We start from the raw sequence: 16,360 nt of genomic DNA, 5'->3' as shown, positions 1-16,360 counted from the left end.
GGGTTGGGGGCTCCCGTCCCCACTGCCCGGCGCCCGAAGGGTTAACACAGCTCTCCTCCGGCCGGACTTGCCACCGGGAATCCATCAAGGACCTGCAAGAGCGAGGGGGGAAAAAAACGGATCGGGAAGGGCACGTGGCCGCGGCCCATTTATTCCCTGCTCCATCGATCGCCGGCGCTGGAGACGCCGGGGCAGAGGCAGTTGCTTGGAGACGGCGGCAGCGAGGCCGAAGGCTCGAGGCTGGACCGGCCGCGGGCACCGGCCCCGGGGGGGGGGGGGGAGGGGGGGGTTTCGGCTCCGTTTGGGGCTCTGCAATGCCGTGCACATCCGTGCAATGCCGTGCACATCCGTGCGAGGCCGTGCGTGTCCGTGCGAGGCTGTGCAAGGCCCGGAGACACCGCGAACTCCCCGGCGAAGGGCAGCCGAGCAAACCCGTTGGCGAGCGCCCTGGCAGCGCTTGGCTCCCTTTCGGGGCTCATCGGATCGGCGTCTCCGGTCGGCCGGCAGCGCCGAGCCGTTAGCATTAGGCGCCGGTGCGGGAAGTGGAAGTGCGGCTGTTCCGGCTGCCGGTTGTGCCCGGGGGGTGGGGGGCAGTCGCGGCTGGGCTGCACCGGGGCCCCAGCGTTTCTGTGTCCGCTTGTAGCTGGGTGACTGTCTGGTTGTGCTTTGGGTGTATCTTGGACCGACTGTGTCTGGCTGTTTCCAGCTGTATCTGTGCGACTGTGTCTGACTGTGCCCCTGGGTGTATCTAGGACCGACTGTGTCTGGCTGTATCTGTGTGACTCTGACTGTGCTCCTGGGTGTATCTAGGACTGACTGGGTCTGCCTGACTGGGTCTGGCTGTGTCCATCTGTATCTGTGTGGCTGTGTCTGACTGCGCCCATATTTCAAACTGATTGTGTCTGTGTGTCTGACTGTGTCCAGTTGTGCCTGTTTGTGTCCGACTGTGCCTGTGTATCTGGTTGTATCCGTGCGACTGTGTCCCTGCATGCATCTAGGGCCAATTGTCTGTCTGTCTGTATGTGTCTGGCTGTATCTGCATGACTGTGTCCCACTGTGTCTCTACGTGTATCTAGGACCAACTGTGTCTGTGTGTCTGGCTGTGTGCCGTTCTGCCTGTATGTGTCCGACTGTACCTGTGAAATCACGTCTGTGTATCTTTGACCGACTGTGTCTGTGCCGGGGGGTCCTTCCCCCCCCCTTTTCTGGGATGATGTGAGGTGACGTGGTGGCGCCTGGGGTGGGGGGTCCTGGGCACTTTGGGGGGGTCCTGGAGACCTCGGAGGGTCCCTGAGCACTTTGGGGGTCCCCGAGCACCTCGGGGGGGTCCCTGGGTACCTCGGGGGGGCCCTGAGCACTTCGGGGGGGCCCTCGGGACCCGGAAGCCTTTCGGCAGCCTTTGCGATTCGCAGGTTTTTTCCTCTTTTTTTTTTTCCTCTCTTTTTTTTTCTTTTTTTTTAACCAAATCCGGGCCGATCGCCCCCAAAGGCGCAGGGAGAGGCCGGCACGGGCAGGGGGGGGGCTCCGGGGGGGGGGCGCGTTTCGCCTGCGGCCGCTTTAACGCGGGGACGCGGTGGCGCGTCGCGACCCTCGGCGAGCTCCGACCCGAGCCCCGGTACCGCCCGGAGCCCCGGTACCGCCCCCCCCCTCCCCCGGTTCTGGCTGCCCCCCCCGGAGCCGGGGCAGGGACGGGGCTCCCGGGGCAGCCGCAGCCGGGACCTGCGGAAAGGCTCCGGGCACCGGGCACCTTGCACCGAGCACCGGGCACCGGGCACGGGGGTGCGAGTCCCCTTGCACCGAGCACCGGACACCTTCGCACCGGGCACGGGGCTCCAGGCACCTCGCCCCGGTCCCCGTGCCCCGAGCTCCGGCCCTTTTGCCGCAGCCCCGTGCCCGGCGCTCCCGGTGCCCCGGAGCGTCCCCCGGTGCCGGTGCCGGTGCCGGTGCCGGTGCCGAGGGGGTTAAGGCCGCCCGGGCGCCGACGGTCCCTCCGGCGGGTCTCGGAGCGGGGACGGAGCAGAGGCGAGCGGAGCCCCGAGGGGGGGGGGGCGGCGGGGACCCCCCCGATACCGACAGCGGCACCGGGGGGTGCTCAGCGCCCCGGGGTCCCTCCCCGATGCGGCGGCGGCGGCGGCCGGTGGCCCGGCCCCGCTCGGGAAGCCGCCGAGATTAATGAGTTTGCGAAGCAGATAAAGAGAAGATGCTCTTAAGCCCCGAGCCGTGAACGTCCGGCTGCCGTCGGAGCCCGCGGGCGACATGGCCGGCCACGACCCCGAGCTGCTGCCCGGCCCCGCCGCAGCCCTGCCGCGACCCTCGCTCGTGGCCTCGGTGCTGGACGCCCCCGAATACCCCGGGGCCGAGGCGCCCTTAGCGCCGGCGCTGCCTTTCGGGGGCGATTCGCCGCCGGGCGCCGGAGGCAGCTACACCACGCTGACGCCGCTGCAGCCGCTGCCGGATAAGTATCCGGGCCAGTTGCACCACCATCCTCATCCTCATCCTCATCCTCCTCCTCACCACCAGTGCGTGCCCATGGGCAACGTGCTGGGCGGCTTCGCCCTGCTGCGGGAAGAGCGGGCGCCGGCGGCGTTTTACAGCCCCTACGGCAAGGATTTGGGCATGGGGCAGAGCCTGGCACCACTGGCCAGCCCCGGCTTGCCCGCCGCGCACCCCGCTTACGGTGACAAACCCGGCGGCTCCTTCGAGCCTCCCGCCTTCGGGTGCCCGGAGCAGCGTTTCGCCCGCGCCGGCTCGCCCGGAGCCCTGCCGCAACCTTACGGGAGCCACCGCGGTGCCGAAGCGCCGGCGCCCGCCGGGCCGCTGGAGGAGATCGACACCAAGGAGGTGGCGCGGCGCGTCGTCGGCGAGCTCAAGCGCTACAGCATCCCGCAGGCCATCTTCGCCGAGCGCGTGCTGTGCCGCTCGCAGGGGACCCTCTCCGACCTGCTCAGGAACCCCAAGCCCTGGAGCAAGCTCAAGTCCGGCCGCGAGACCTTCAAGCGCATGTGGCGCTGGCTGCAGGAGCCCGAATTTCAGCGCATGGCGGCTCTGAGGTTGGAAGGTAAATTATTTTATTTCCTTTTATTTTATTTTATTTTATTTTATTTTATTTTATTTTATTCGGGGTTTTTTCCCCTGGACGGGATGGGCACCTGCAGTCTCCTTTTGCAAAGCGGTGGATTTGCATAGCATGGGAAAATCGCTCTTGGCGTCGCCCCGTGGGAACCGGCAACATCCCGGCCGCCCTCTGGTCCCTGCTCCGGGTGGTCGCACCGGGGCAGCCTGCACCCCCGGCGGCAGCAGCGGGGTGGGATACGGGGCCGTGGGTGGCCTCCCCTCACCTGCCGGTGCCTCCAAAGCCTGTCCCGGCTGCGTCCCGGCTCGCACCCTGCCTCTCCTCCTCGCCTCCTGCCATCTCATCCCTTCTTCCCTTCCTTGCAACCCTCTTCCTTTCCTTGCATCCCTTCCCTGAATCCCTTCTTGTTCCTCACATCTCTTCCTTGCATCCCTTCCTCCCTTCCTTGCATCCCTTCTTCCCTTTCTCATATCCTTTCCTCACATCTCTTCCCTTCCTTGCATCCCTCTTCCTTTCCTTGCATCCCTTCCTCTCATCACTTCCTCGCACCCCTTCTTTGCATCCCTCTTCCCTTCTTCACATCCCTTCTTCCCTTCCTTGCATCCCTTCCCTGAATCCCTTCTTCTGTTCCGCACATCCCTTCCTTGCAGCTGCCCTTCCTTGCATCCCTTCTTCCCTTCTTGTATCCCTCTTCCCTTCTTGCATCCCTTCTTCCCTTCCTTGCATTCCTTCTTCCCTTTCTCATATCCTTTCCTCACATCTCTTCCCTTCCTTGCATCCCTCTTCCTTTCCTTGCATCCCTTCCTCTCATCACTTCCTCGCACCCCTTCTTTGCATCCCTCTTCCCTTCTTTGCATCTCTTCTTCCCTTCCCTACATCCCTTCCTTGCATCCCTCTTCCCTTCTTTGCATCTCTTCTTCCCTTCCTTGCATCCTTCTTCCCTTCCTTGCATCCCTTCCCTGAATCCCTTCTTCCGTTCCTCACATCCCTTCCTTGCATCTCCCCTTCCTTGCATCCCTTCTTCCCTTCTTGCATCCCTTCTTCCCTTTCTCACATCCCTCTTCCTTTCCTTGCATCCCTTCTTCCCTTCCTTGCATCCCTTCCTCTCATCGCTTCCTCGCATCCCTTCTTTGCATCCCTTCCTCGCATCCTTCTTCCCTTCTCCGCATCCCTTCTTCTCTTCCTCGCATCCCTTCCCTGAATCCCTTCTGTTCCTCGCATCCCTTCCTCTCCTCCCCGCCTCCCCCGGCACAGCTTGTGGAGCCGCCCCCGGCCCCGCTTCACCCCGAGCCCCCGCAGCCGCGCCAGCGCTGGAGGAGGAGGAGGAGGGGGAGGAAGAAGAGGAGGAGGAAGAGGAGGAGGAAGAGGGGGAGGAAGAAGAGGAGGAGGAAGAGGAGGAGGAAGAGGGGGAGGAAGAGGAGGAGGAAGAGGGGGAGGAAGAGGAGGAGGAAGAGGGGGAGGAAGAGGGGGAGGAAGAGGGGGAGGAAGAGGAGGAGGAGGAGGAGAGGGAGGAAGAGGAGGAGGAAGAGGGGGAGGAAGGCCTGGCCGCCGCTACCCGCGCCCCTCTCGCCCTGCAGCCTGCAAGCGCAAAGAGCAGGAGCAGGGCAGGGGCGAGCGCGGCGGCACCGGCAGCACCGGCAGCACCGGCAGCGGCACCGGCAGCGGCACCGGCAGCGGCAGCGGCGGCAGCGCGGGGCCCAGGCGGCAGCGGCTGGTCTTCACGGAGCTGCAGCGGCGCACGCTGCGCGCCGTCTTCCGCGCGAACCGGCGCCCCTCCAAGGAGCTGCAGCTCGCCATCGCCCGCCAGCTCGGCCTGCGCCTCGCCACCGTCGGCAACTTCTTCATGAACGCCCGCCGCCGCAGCCTCGACAAGTGGCACGACGACGGCCGCCCGCCGCCGCCCGCCGCCGCCTGCACCCGGGCCTGAGCCCCTTCCTCTCCGCTTTGGGGGTTGGTTGTTTTTGGGGGGGGGGTTCGTCTGCCGACAGCGGAAAACGTCTACCTCACTTTGGCTCTTGCACCGACGATACCAAAGAGTTCGGGGGTTCCCCTCCCTCCCTCCCTACCCCCCCCCTCCCCCAGCATCGCCTTCATCCCGCCGCGTGGCCATCAGTAGGCTCCAGAGTGAACGGGCACCAAGTGCCAGGCAGAGGGATGCAGCCCCATCCACCTCGTCCACGGGGGCCAGGACGCAGCGGGGGGGGGGGGGAATTTCCTCCCCGGCCTTAGAGGGGTTTTACCCGGCCCCGGGGGACCCCCGATGCCCCCCCCCCCCGGCGGTGCCGAAACGCGAGGCTGGGTGCGGCGGGGCGCCCGGCTGGGGAGGCCGCGCATCGCTGTGTGTTCGCGTGACTGTGTCCTCTTCGTTAGCTGTGCTAATTAACCAAAGTCTTTCTTGCCTGTAAACGGCCGCGTTTGATACCAAAGGCTCTCAGATACCTCATGCCGTGCCTGTTCGTGGTGACGTCACGCCAAAATAAATGTTCTTTATTGAACCCCCTCCCTCTGCGGCCTCTGGCATTTGCCCGGCAACGTGGCCACTGGGAAGGAGCGGGGAGCAAGGCGGGGGGCCAGGTCGGCCCCGGGAGCGGGGGGGGGGTTTTAGGTTGCTGCTCTGCCCCCGTGGAGCATCGGCGCCGGCAGCGAGGGCGCTGCAGGTAGCCTCTCAGCCTGGTCTGTGCAAAGGGCCATCAGTAGGCTCCAGGGTGAACAGGCTCAGGGTGCCAGTGGGGTGATGCACGTAGGAACAGCAGGGCCGACGTCAAGGGCTCTGCGGGGCCGCCTGAGCCTGCAGGCAGCTCGGGGCAGCCGTTCAGCCCAGGCTGCGCGAAGGGCCATCAGTAGGCTCCAGGGTGAATGGGCTCAGGGTGCCAATGGGGTGACGCAGGCAGGAGATGCACTGGGGGCATGGGGGAGCACTTGGGGCATGGGGGGCACTGGGGGGGAAGTGGGAGCACTGAGGGGGGCACTGGGGGGCACTGGGAGCACTGGGGGGACCTGGGGGGTGCTGGGGCCGCGGCCCCTCCCCTGCCCGGCAGGGGGCGCCCCCGCCCCCGCCCCCGGCTCCCCCAGCCGCAGCCGCGGCACCGCCCCCCTCACGCTACCCCGCGCCCATTGGGTCTCCGGGCCCACTCCTGCTCTCTATTGGCGGTCCTTGCTGTCAATCAAACCCGGGACTCACCCTCTCTGCCCCCCGCGTTCCCATCTCACTTCCCATTGGCCCGTTGCCGCGCCAGCCGGGGCGCCCCTTCGCCCCGCCCCTCTCCCCGCGTCCCGCGGGCGCTGGTTGGCCGGATATGATGTCATCCCAGCCTCCTCCCTGCTCCCATTGGGCAGCGCGTCTGTTCGTCAGCGAGCAGACACGTTAGGGGGGCGGCGGCGGCCATTTTGGCTCCACAGTGAAAGTGACAGGCGGTGCGGAGAGAGCGAGGAGCGGCGTGCAGGGCCCGCTCGCCGCCGTGACAGCCGCCCCCGCCGCCATGGCGGACCAGCTCGGTACCGGCGCCCGCGCCGAGGAGACCGGCGAGGAGAAACAGGTGAGGCACCGCGCCTGGGCGGGACCTGCCCGCGCTCTCATTGGCCCCGCACCTCGTCACTCCGGACCGAAGCGTGCGCTGATTGGTCAGTGGGATCGTCGTTCCGATGAATACTGCTCTCTCATTGGCTTTGGGCCTGGTGTGGGCTGGATTTCCGGGAGGGCTTGTTGGTAGGGTAGATAGGGCTCGATTGCAGCGTGAGTGGGGGGGTTTGCGTGGGGGGCTTGTGGGATAGTGGGGGTGTAGGGGGAGCGCCGGGTTGTGGGGGCTTGTGGGATGCTGGGGGCTTCTGAGATAGTGGGGGGGGGTCCTGGGGTGGGGGAGATAGTGGGGGGTATGGGGGGCGGGAGGGCTTGTGGGATAGTGGGGGTGTAGGGGGAGCGCCAGGCTGTGGGGACTTGTGGGATAGTGGGGGTGTAGGGGGAGCGCCGGGGTGTGGGGGCTTGTGGGATAGTGGGGGTGTGGGGGGAGCGCCAGGCTGTGGGGGCTTGTGGGATAGTGGGGGCGTTGGGATGAGAGGGGGGTCGTGGGATCGTGGGGCTGTGGGAAGCGGGTCGAGGGCTCCTGGAGATGTGTGCGATCGTGGGGGTGTGGGAAGGGGATCGAGGGCTCCTGGAGATGTGTGGGATCGTGGGGGTGTGGGAAGCGGGTCAAGGGCTCCTGGAGATGTGTGGGATCGTGGGGGTGTGGGAAGGGGATCGAGGGCTCCTGGAGATGTGTGGGATCATGGGGGTGTGGGAAGGGGGTCGAGGACTCCCGGGGGTCACGGGCAGCGTGTGCCAGGTGTCCGGGAGGTGCAGACCGGGGCGGAGGGATGCGGGAGCTGCTTTGGGGTTAACGCGGCTGCCGCGGGATGGGAAGCGTCCGAGGCTGGGGGCTAGGAAGGATTTGGGGTGGGGAGACACCCGGCAGGTCCCACCGGGCAGCTCCGGTTGCCTCCACACCGGGCGCCGCTTCCCGCCCCGCAGCGAGTCGGGCTGGGGCGTGCGAGCGGGGGCTGCCGCCTCCAGGCAGGCGGTCGGCTCCGGGCTCGCCGCGACGAGGGGCGTCCGCGCTCGGTGCCCGTCGCGAGCCTGGCTCCGGCCAAGCGAAGCACGAGCTCCGCGGCTGCCGGGCGGCGCCGCCTAAAACGGGCGTCGATCTCAGCCCCTCGCGCGGGGGCCGAGGTGCCGTTTCGGCAAAGCCGCTGCCCTCGGCCGTAGCTCTTCCCTGGTGGCTGAGCGGGTGAGGGTCGACCCGGGGGAGCCTCCACCACCCCCAGCTGATTCCCGCCGCGCACCAGGACTCGAGAGCACCTTTCCGCGAAAAGCGGATCGCTCCGGGGCAGAGCGCTTGGTGCGCGTGTGGGAGGCTGCCCCTGCCGCGACTTGTCTTGGAGAGCCGTGGGACTTTGCGCAACCGTTGGAGCCTTCTCCATATGCAGGGAACATCGCCGCGCCCGCGATCGATCCATTTGGGCGCTCCACCTTTTTCTCTGGGGCCAAATACACCGGCATCTCCTAATGCCTGCTTAGTTATTGCGTCACCACGGCTAGTTAATTAGGGTAGCATCCAACATGTTTCCCACCGGCTCGTATGAGTTAATAAAAATTAAACCAAAGGGGGAGCCGTGAATTGGGTGAGTATGTTACAGGCTGAGGAATATTTTCACCTACAGGTTGTCTTTAGTAAGCAGGTCGGGCAAACTTCAGCTAGCGGAGAGTCTGAGAGTCTGGGGGTTAAAAGTCGAGGCTCCGTGCTCCACAACTCTCCGGACACTAGGGCCGGAGGCAGATGGCGATACTGGTGCCCTCAGGAAGGACCAAAACTCTTTCTTGCTGATTTTACGGGTTGTCACATCAGCAAAGGCTGATTGCCTAGACGCAGAACGACTCGTAATGAGCCTCGCTCGGATTTAAAGACTCGAGCAGCGGTTCAGAGCTTGGGTTGCCTGTCCCGGTGGTAAAAGCAACGGGCCTGCTTTTAAACTATAAATAACGTCCCCTGATCTCGGCTGCGTGGCTTGACCCTGCTGTCAACTTCCCTCCGCGAGGGATGAGCTCAGCCTTGTGTGGGCAGAGGTAAAACACGGGATTCGCATTGCAAGAGGCTTTCAGGATGATGGGGAAAGGGCTTGCTTCCCCCTCAAAATCCCAGCCTGGCTAGATGGGACAGACAGGACCTGTCCGGCTCACCTGGGCCGTGGCTGCGGCTTGCGTGAGCGAAGGGGTCGCAGCGTAACCCGCGTGAGCCGGTCGCTGTTGGCTTGGCGTGGGGGGCTGAGCGGAGGGGGAGGCGATGAGCCGTGACTCCAGCTCGTCCCACCTCCTCTCTCCGCACGGATATTCTCGGTCTGCCTTTTGTTTAGGGCGTCTTGGCAACGCGGCGCGCAACTCCCCGGAGCCGCCGACTTGTCAGCGCAGTGCCCACGGTGTCGTGAGCGGAGCAGCCGCTCGGCTGGTTTTATTTAAAGCCTCCCTTAGCCAAGGCGCCTTATCTTTCCCGCTCCTCTTTTCCCTCGGCTCGCAAACCGGATGGCAGCCCAAGGGAAGAGGCTTTGGGGAGGAGAAACGCGACCTGGGACGGCTCAGAAATGCCTCGTCTGCAGCCCTGAGGTCGGGAGGAGGCTCGTCCTTGCGTGCTGCAGCTCGAGCAGTCAAGTCCTAGCGAAGCTCCCAGGGTCCAGGAGCAGCGTTAGCTAGCGGAGTTGGGAGGTGGCTGCTCCGGCGGCTGTTGGCTTTTGCGTGTCCCGAGACGCGAATCCAAAGCACTCCTGGTCGCCCAATGCAGCCCGCCAGGGGCCGAGTATGTCGGTAAAATCTCCGAGGCTGGCGATGCTGCCTCGGAAATCAAATCTCTTCTCTGTGATGCCCCGGTGGGAGCAGCCGGGCGCTGCTCTCTGTGGCAACCTGTTGCCTTCCTGTGGCACTGGGGACCTAAACGGCGGCGAGAGCAGGCTCCTTGCTCAAAAGTCGGAGCGGGAAAAGCTTTTCCCCCCCCTCAGGCATGTCATGCGCGAGAGAAACACTTGACCCGGAGCCGACGTGGCCTCACACCCCCATGGGTCGCCTCCCTCCACGGCCCGTGCCGTGAAAAGCTTTTGCCAACGGACACCGCACGGGTATGGTTCGAACCCAGCAGGAGTCGCATCAGGATTTACTGGCCAGCGATGGAGCCGTGCGAGAAGCGGGAAGGGGGTGGGAAAGAGGGAGAAGCGACCCCCTGGGGAAGCAGCCGCAGGCGAGGAAGGCAGCAGCGCTACCGGTGCGCGCGCGCGAGGCCCTCTCCTCCCACGCTCCGCGCTGTCAGGGGGCGCCTGATGGAAGGATTATTATTTTTTTTATTATTATTATTTTTTTCGGAACAGCAGCTTGCATCACGCTTCGGAGGAAGGCGCGATCGTCTCCCGCGCGGCGCGGGCTGCCGCCGTGGGCAGCCTGCAGAGAGCTGCAGAGCGGTGTTACTAATCCCCCGCTCAGTGCGGGCTGCCGACTTTACTGCCGTTGCCGGACACCGGAGCAAAGATGTGCCCAAGCAGCGGTGCAGAGTGAAGCACCTGAAATGAGAAGAAGAAGCCGGGGTAATAGCAGGACAGTGGCATTTATAGCCAGGCAGGAAGGAAAGACTCGGAGATAAATAATCGAGGGGAGCAGGAGGAAGGGTTCGGAGGCTGGTAGGGCAAAGGCTCCTCTCGGATCGTCTCAGATACGGAGCGCCTGTACCAGATTTCCCGGGGCGGCCGGCTCCGAACGGGGGCTCGGGCTGAGTGACGTGCACCCTGCCTCAGCTTTTATTTCTGGAGACGGGAGCTGTCATGGAGATCGGTAAAAAAGAGCGGCGCTAATTCATACGGCGCGTGGGCTAAGGCCTGCGGCGCGTGGGAGCTCCCAAAGATCGTGACGAGTCTTTCGGCAGCTTCCCCCGCCTTCGTTCGCCTCCCGCGACGGAGCGGATCTCTCGGGCAGAGAAGAGCGGTCTCGCTCCGATCCCTAAGCCTCTGGAAAGGCTCAGAGGGTGTTAGAGCCTGGATCAGTTGGAGCAGGGGTCCTGTAGCAGCTGATATCCCAGGGCTAAGGAGCACCCAGCTTGCTCGGCACAACTTGTGCCGTTCTATTTCTGGCTAGAAACTCTTGACCCCGGAGCCCAGCGAGCAAACAGAGCCCCAAGGAACGCAAACAGACCGCGTTCGGGAAACGGCATTGCTGGGATTTTTTTTCTAGAGGGATTCTGCTGAGATGCCGGAGCTGTGGCTGCCCCGCGGCTCGGAGGTCTGCGCGTGCCAGGGCGAAGCGCCCGGACGTGGGCTCCGTGCCCGCAGCGGCCGGGAGAGGCCTTGTGCTTCGCCCAGGGCTGTAGGGCAGGATGGGGACGGGCTCGTGGCAGTCGGGAGCCTGCCGTTAGTTTGGCTTCTGCTTTAAATCCAGGCTCCGGCTTTTTGGGATGCAAAACCAAGGAGCTTTTTCCTGGCAGCCTTTGAATGGGCTCTCGCAGCCTCCCGGATGAACAGGTCGCTGCGGCTGCGTCCAAAAGGGCTGCACCTCTAGGTTGACTTCTCCTTAAAATCCCATGGGTTCGAGTTGTAAATCGCTCCTAGACCCTGGAGATGATCCAGGGGAGACCTGCAGACCAGCGGGCTCTGCCCTTGGGGCTCGCTGGCTCCTGCTCGGCTCTTGGCCGCCTGGAAGGCAAAGTCCTGGCAGGCAGACGGGTGCAAGCGCCTTCCCTTAACGTGCTTCGGTGGCTGGTTTTCGGGGGCAGCCCGAGGCGCCCGTCCTCCCCGCCTCCGCCGCGTGGAATGACCCGGAGAGCCTCAAAAACCAGCGCAGAGGATGATGAGGGGTTGGCATCTCTCCTGCCGCCGCTCCGGCAGTCGGGTTGCGAGGTGTAGGACCCTTCTCGCTCGTCTCCTGAGGCTCCTCGGGTTTGAGCTGGGTTCCTTTAACATCCCGAAATTCCTCTGGCTGAGAAACAGGCGGTAAAACACTGCTTTGCCGCCTGTGCCAATAACCGCTCCCAATAAACCGCTTTGGAACAGGAGGGTTTTTTCCGTCTCTCCTTCTCTCCAACCACCCCCAACGCCAGCCAGACTGAAATCGGGTGCAGTGTGGCTCAAAACCGTGTCGCGCTGCCGTAATCCGTCACCATCTGCGGCTGCTCTGGATTGATTTTTTTTTCGGCGCTGCTGCTGCTCTAACGCGTTGCCTGTCAAGGGAAGAAACTCTTCCGGCGGAGATTTGCCGTGGCCATTTTAAACCCGGTTTGCAAAGCCGAATGTCAGCGCGCTGGGCTCAGCGCTGGGCCCGGCTCGCTGGGGAGGATGGAGGGAGAGGGTCTCTGCGTATTCCCACGTGTGCCGGGGGGGGGAAAAGCCGTTTCTGGCCGCGGAAGCGTTTATGATATCCGCCAAGTGCGGCTGGGCTTCCCAGGGGACCACACCTCGCTTGGCGAGCGAGGCGCTGGGGTTTGGACTCGACGCTAAATATCGTGTTACGGGATCGCAGGTGTGTTTTGTCTTTTCCCATGGGACTGAAGGGCTTTCAAGCACCTCTTGTTTTTTCAGGACACGCAAGAGAAAGAAACCGTCATCCCCGAGAGAGCAGAAGAAGCGAAGCTGAAGGCCAAATACCCCAACCTGGGCCAGAAGCCCGGCGGGTCGGACTTCCTCATGAAGAGACTGCAGAAAGGGGTATTTATTTCTCCGCCTTTTTCTTGGCGGCTCGGCCGCGTCCTCTCCTCCCTTGATGGCACGGAGATGCCGAGCTCCAGCCGGCCCAGAGGAATCGCTCCAAAATTACCCAGGCCAAAAAGCCTGTCGGAGCCGTGGGTTAGAAACCCACAGGCGCTTCCTCTGAGCCAGCCAGGGACCAGGTTTGTGTTAGCGCCTCTCCGTCTTGCAAAGTGGTACCCAGCCGGCCCCAGCCCAAAGCCGCAAGTGCTGCTCCGGTCAAGCCGGGGAGGGTTTGGACCTGCTCGGAAACGAAAGCCGCTGCCTCTTGGGTGATTTTGCTCTGTAAATCTGCCCCAGTGGCTCCCTGTTCTCCATGCTCTGACCTGTCAGGCTCAAACTCTGATGCCTAGAGGTGAAACTAGTGCAGGTGACATGGAGACATCCCCTTCCCTGCATCCCCTGTGGCTCAATGGACCGCTCGGATGCCATGGGCCTCAGCTTTTTCCATTGCTCTGAATATTGCCCGGTCCCTGGGCTGGTGCAAAGAGCATGGAAAACGCCAGCGAGTCGGACAATTGCATCTCCATCGCTTTGGCTCCGGTATAAAAGACAACCCCGGGGTTCAAAGCACTGCCAAGCCAGCCCTCTTGACCATACTCCCTGGAAAAGTGATTAAACCTCTCTCTGCCAAGAGCCTGCTTCGGTTCTCGCTGTTGGCTGCTCTCCTTTCGAAGGCCCCTGCCAGGTGGGTTGGTACAGAAAACAGAAATCCCTTCCGAGAAGTGCTGGAAACCACTTGTGTGTGTTCCCCTGCTCTGAACACACGGTGTCTCTCCTCAACTGCGCTGGCTTTGGTTCGACGCTGCTGGCTTCCTTTGACAGCTTTTATTTATACCGGCCCCTCCGCCAGAGCGGCCTCCGTGTGCGTTCCCTCTCGCTGTTGACACAAACGCTGGGAATGTTGTTTTAGGTACCAGCTCCCAAAGCAAGCACAAAAGGGAGGGTTGCTTAGTTTCTTGGCGCCGGATCAAGGAAGGGCTTTTGCTCTGAACCGGGGTTGTTGGGGGGCTTTGCTCTCCCCGCGCCGTGCGTAAGAGCAGAATTGGCGCCTTCGGTGTTTCTTGTGCGCGGCAAAGCCCCGTCTCCGGCGCAGGCACAAACTCCGCTTGCGTTCAGCCTTCTTTACGCTGTCGGGGAGGGGTGAAGAAGCTGTACCATAAAGGTGAGCCACATCCTGGAGCGATACGTGAGTGAAATGCCCTTCGAACCGCAGGTGGATGGTGCTTGGGAGCGGGGAGGTGCCCGTGAGCAGGTCTCCGCAAGCATTTCCCTGCGGAGTTTCAGCTGGTAGGAGTTGGTCCGGGATCCGAAGGGTGCCGGTAGAGGCTTCGGCACGGGCAGGGCTGTGCTTCCCGGGGAGAAAAATCCTGCTTTTGTCGCAGGGGCTCATCTGTTCACCAAAGCGGAATAAACTGTATCAGCAAACGGCCCCGGGTTTTGCTACTGTAGCTGAGCCTCCGTCTGGAGGCTTCTGCTGACGTGGCAGTGTCCGCTTTGTGCTCCTGGTCCGGGGGGCTCTAGACCGGGATTAAATCCCTGTTACGCTGAGCAGAGGGCAGAGCAAAACAAACCCGGCCTTCACCCAGCGAGCGCTGTGTCGAGCAGCACAATTTCGCAGGCTGCAAAGACCCGGAGCGAGAGCAAACGAGAGGTGAAGAGGGAGCAAAGCACATCCTGGCATCTCAGCTCGACCCTGCGGCTGCCGCGGGCGAACCTGCTTCAGCTGGGGAGGTCTGAGTCGCTTCAGGACTTGCGCACGGGTGCTAAAGGCCGCTTAAATCAGGCCAGTGTCCCTTGCGTGGATTTTCCCCTTGCCCATCGTTTTGGTGACCCGCTTTTGCGTCTCGATGCCGGTGGCTCCTTAGAGGATGGCGCTTCGTGGCCGGGCGGGCGCTCGTCTGCTCCGTCCCACCGCCATCCTCTCGGCCGCGGGTTCTCCGCGAGTCGCGCCAAAGTAACCCGAACTCCTCTCCCTCTTTCAGCAAAAATACTTCGATTCTGGGGACTACAACATGGCCAAGGCGAAGATGAAGAACAAGCAGCTGCCAAGCGCGGGGCCAGACAAGAACCTGGTGACAGGAGACCACATCCCAACTCCTCAGGATCTCCCCCAGCGAAAATCCTCGCTTGTAACCAGCAAGCTGGCAGGGTAACCTGCTCTCAGAGGCGTTGTCTTTTTTTTTTTTCCCCCCCCCTCCCTATTTTCTTTCTTCTTTTGGTTAAATGGATTGAACTTCACTGTACCATAGGGCTGGGATCACCAGAATCCACATAGTTATTTGAAATATTTACAGCAAACGCGCACCAAAACCGAACAGAAAGCGGGCGGCTCGGGTCCCTAGCCCAGGAACACGCGGGCAGGCTCTTGGCGAATTCGACGGGGCCTTTCCTTTAGCAAGCGCGTTTGCCGCCTTAACTTGCGTGCTGTTGGAAACCATCCGCCCGCTGGAAGCGCTGCCTCCTCGCGGGGAAAGCCGAGCGGCCGCGGGAGAAGTAGGGAAACGCTCGGGGGTGTTGCTTGCTCTTTGCTTGGCACCGGCGTGGGAGCGCGGAGCTGTGTCGTGTAACACTCTTCAGGTGCTGGGTGTCTGCAGAGGAGGGATGTGCTGGGGCGGAAGGTGTGATAACGTGGTCTGGAAGTCTAGATAGATGCGTGGGGTAGAGCGCTTTGGAGCGGAGAAATTCGCTGACGTGTGAAGTGTAACTTGGCTGCGTCGCTGGCTCGAGGCGCCGGGGATGCACGCCGGGGTCGCCGCGAGCTGCGGGAGCCGCTCGGAGTTCGAACCCGTCCTCGTGGTCCCGCGCTGCGGCGCTGGCCGCTCGCTCGGCTCCGTCGCAGCCGCGCGGGGCTTCGGGGCGGCTTCGCTCTCCCCCCGGCCCGTCGCGGAGAGGAGAAAAGCACCAGAGCTGGCGAACGCGGGGAAGGGAAGCGAAGAGGAGCATTAAAGCAAACCTGTATTAATAGCGTAATGCATCCAGGGCTTGGATTTCTTTCTTTCTTTCTTTCTTTCTTTTTTTTCCCCCTCTCCTTTTTTCTCTTGCCTTTGCTTTGTTTCAGGCGTGAAAAAAAACAAAACGGGCGGCGCTGCGGCTGGCGGACCGGCGCCGCGTGCACGTACCACCCGCCCTCCCCGCGGCGCGGGCGAAGCGGCTTCCCCCTGGTGCGCGGGCGGCGGGCGAAACGGGAGGGTTGCAGGGACGCGATACGGCGTTAGCCCGAGGCGTTTAACGGCCGGGGAAGGTCTCGGCACGCGGGGCGCCGCGCTGCCAGCGACGCTAAACCTGGACGCTTTAGGTACAGCTTTTAAAGTGCGTATGGGGAAGGAGGGGGATATATTTTTAGGGAGATGCCGTTAGAAAAACCGAGGAGGGGAGGCAGAGCGATGCCGCGAGGATGCAGCTTTCGTTACGCGCGTTCTCAGGCGAGGACCCGTTGGCACTTCCCTGCTGCTATTTCCAACCAGGAAAGGCGGTGCCACTTCCCGGCAGGGTATTTGCTGTGGGCGCATTCGAACGTTGCGGTTGCCTTCGGGTGGTTCGGGGCGGCCGAGCTGAGCCCTGGCGCAGTCGCTGCACCCCTGTTACGGGCAGGGGATTCGCTTCAAAGCCCGGAGCGAGGCGCCGGCTCCGGCCGGCATTTTTTCTCGCTGTGGAGTGGAAGAGGAGCTGGGGGTTAGCAGGATGCTTCCCAACCGCGGCGGTCCCTGCCCTTCCTGCGCGACCCGGTCGGGTGCGGACGGTGTCTGTATAAACCCCCTCGAGATGTTCTGCTGTCCGTCCCAGCCGCATTGTAAATAGATATGAATCATATATATAAAAATATATATAATTTTTTACATCTTCTTCATCTCGCCTCTCTTCTAGTGTGCTACGCTTTTTTTAAAAGGAAAAAATATATATATGCAGACGTGTTACAGCCCCAGGCCTCTGAGCTGAGCGGGGACGGAGGGGAGCGGACGGCTCCTGAACTGTGTTTTTTTCCCCCAGGATTCAGGAAATGCCGAGTGCGTTTGCCTGGCAGAAGGAAACGCTCCTTACAACAGC

At 62.9% G+C, this 16,360-nt stretch overlaps 2 protein-coding genes across 2 annotated transcripts; both read left to right on the top strand.

The window, feature by feature from the left end:
* The first annotated feature begins 2,256 nt into the window (after positions 1–2,256).
* LOC136994593 (hepatocyte nuclear factor 6-like) lies at positions 2,257–5,537 on the top strand. The gene is made up of 2 exons (XM_067313150.1): positions 2,257–3,058; positions 4,651–5,537. Exons 1-2 carry the CDS (start codon positions 2,257–2,259, stop codon positions 4,998–5,000), a joined length of 1,152 nt encoding a protein of 383 aa, XP_067169251.1. The 3' UTR covers positions 5,001–5,537.
* Positions 5,538–6,455: 918 nt separating this feature from the next.
* ENSA (endosulfine alpha) lies at positions 6,456–16,152 on the top strand. Its single transcript, XM_067313499.1, has 3 exons — positions 6,456–6,609; positions 12,149–12,274; positions 14,299–16,152. The coding sequence occupies exons 1-3, from the start codon at positions 6,553–6,555 to the stop codon at positions 14,467–14,469; spliced, it is 354 nt and encodes a 117-aa protein (XP_067169600.1). The 5' UTR covers positions 6,456–6,552; the 3' UTR covers positions 14,470–16,152.
* Positions 16,153–16,360: the final 208 nt, after the last annotated feature.

This window comes from Apteryx mantelli, chromosome 31 (genome assembly GCF_036417845.1).
Source record: "Apteryx mantelli isolate bAptMan1 chromosome 31, bAptMan1.hap1, whole genome shotgun sequence".
NCBI lineage: Eukaryota > Metazoa > Chordata > Aves > Apterygiformes > Apterygidae > Apteryx > Apteryx mantelli.
This window is presented reverse-complemented; position numbering and strand designations above follow the sequence as displayed.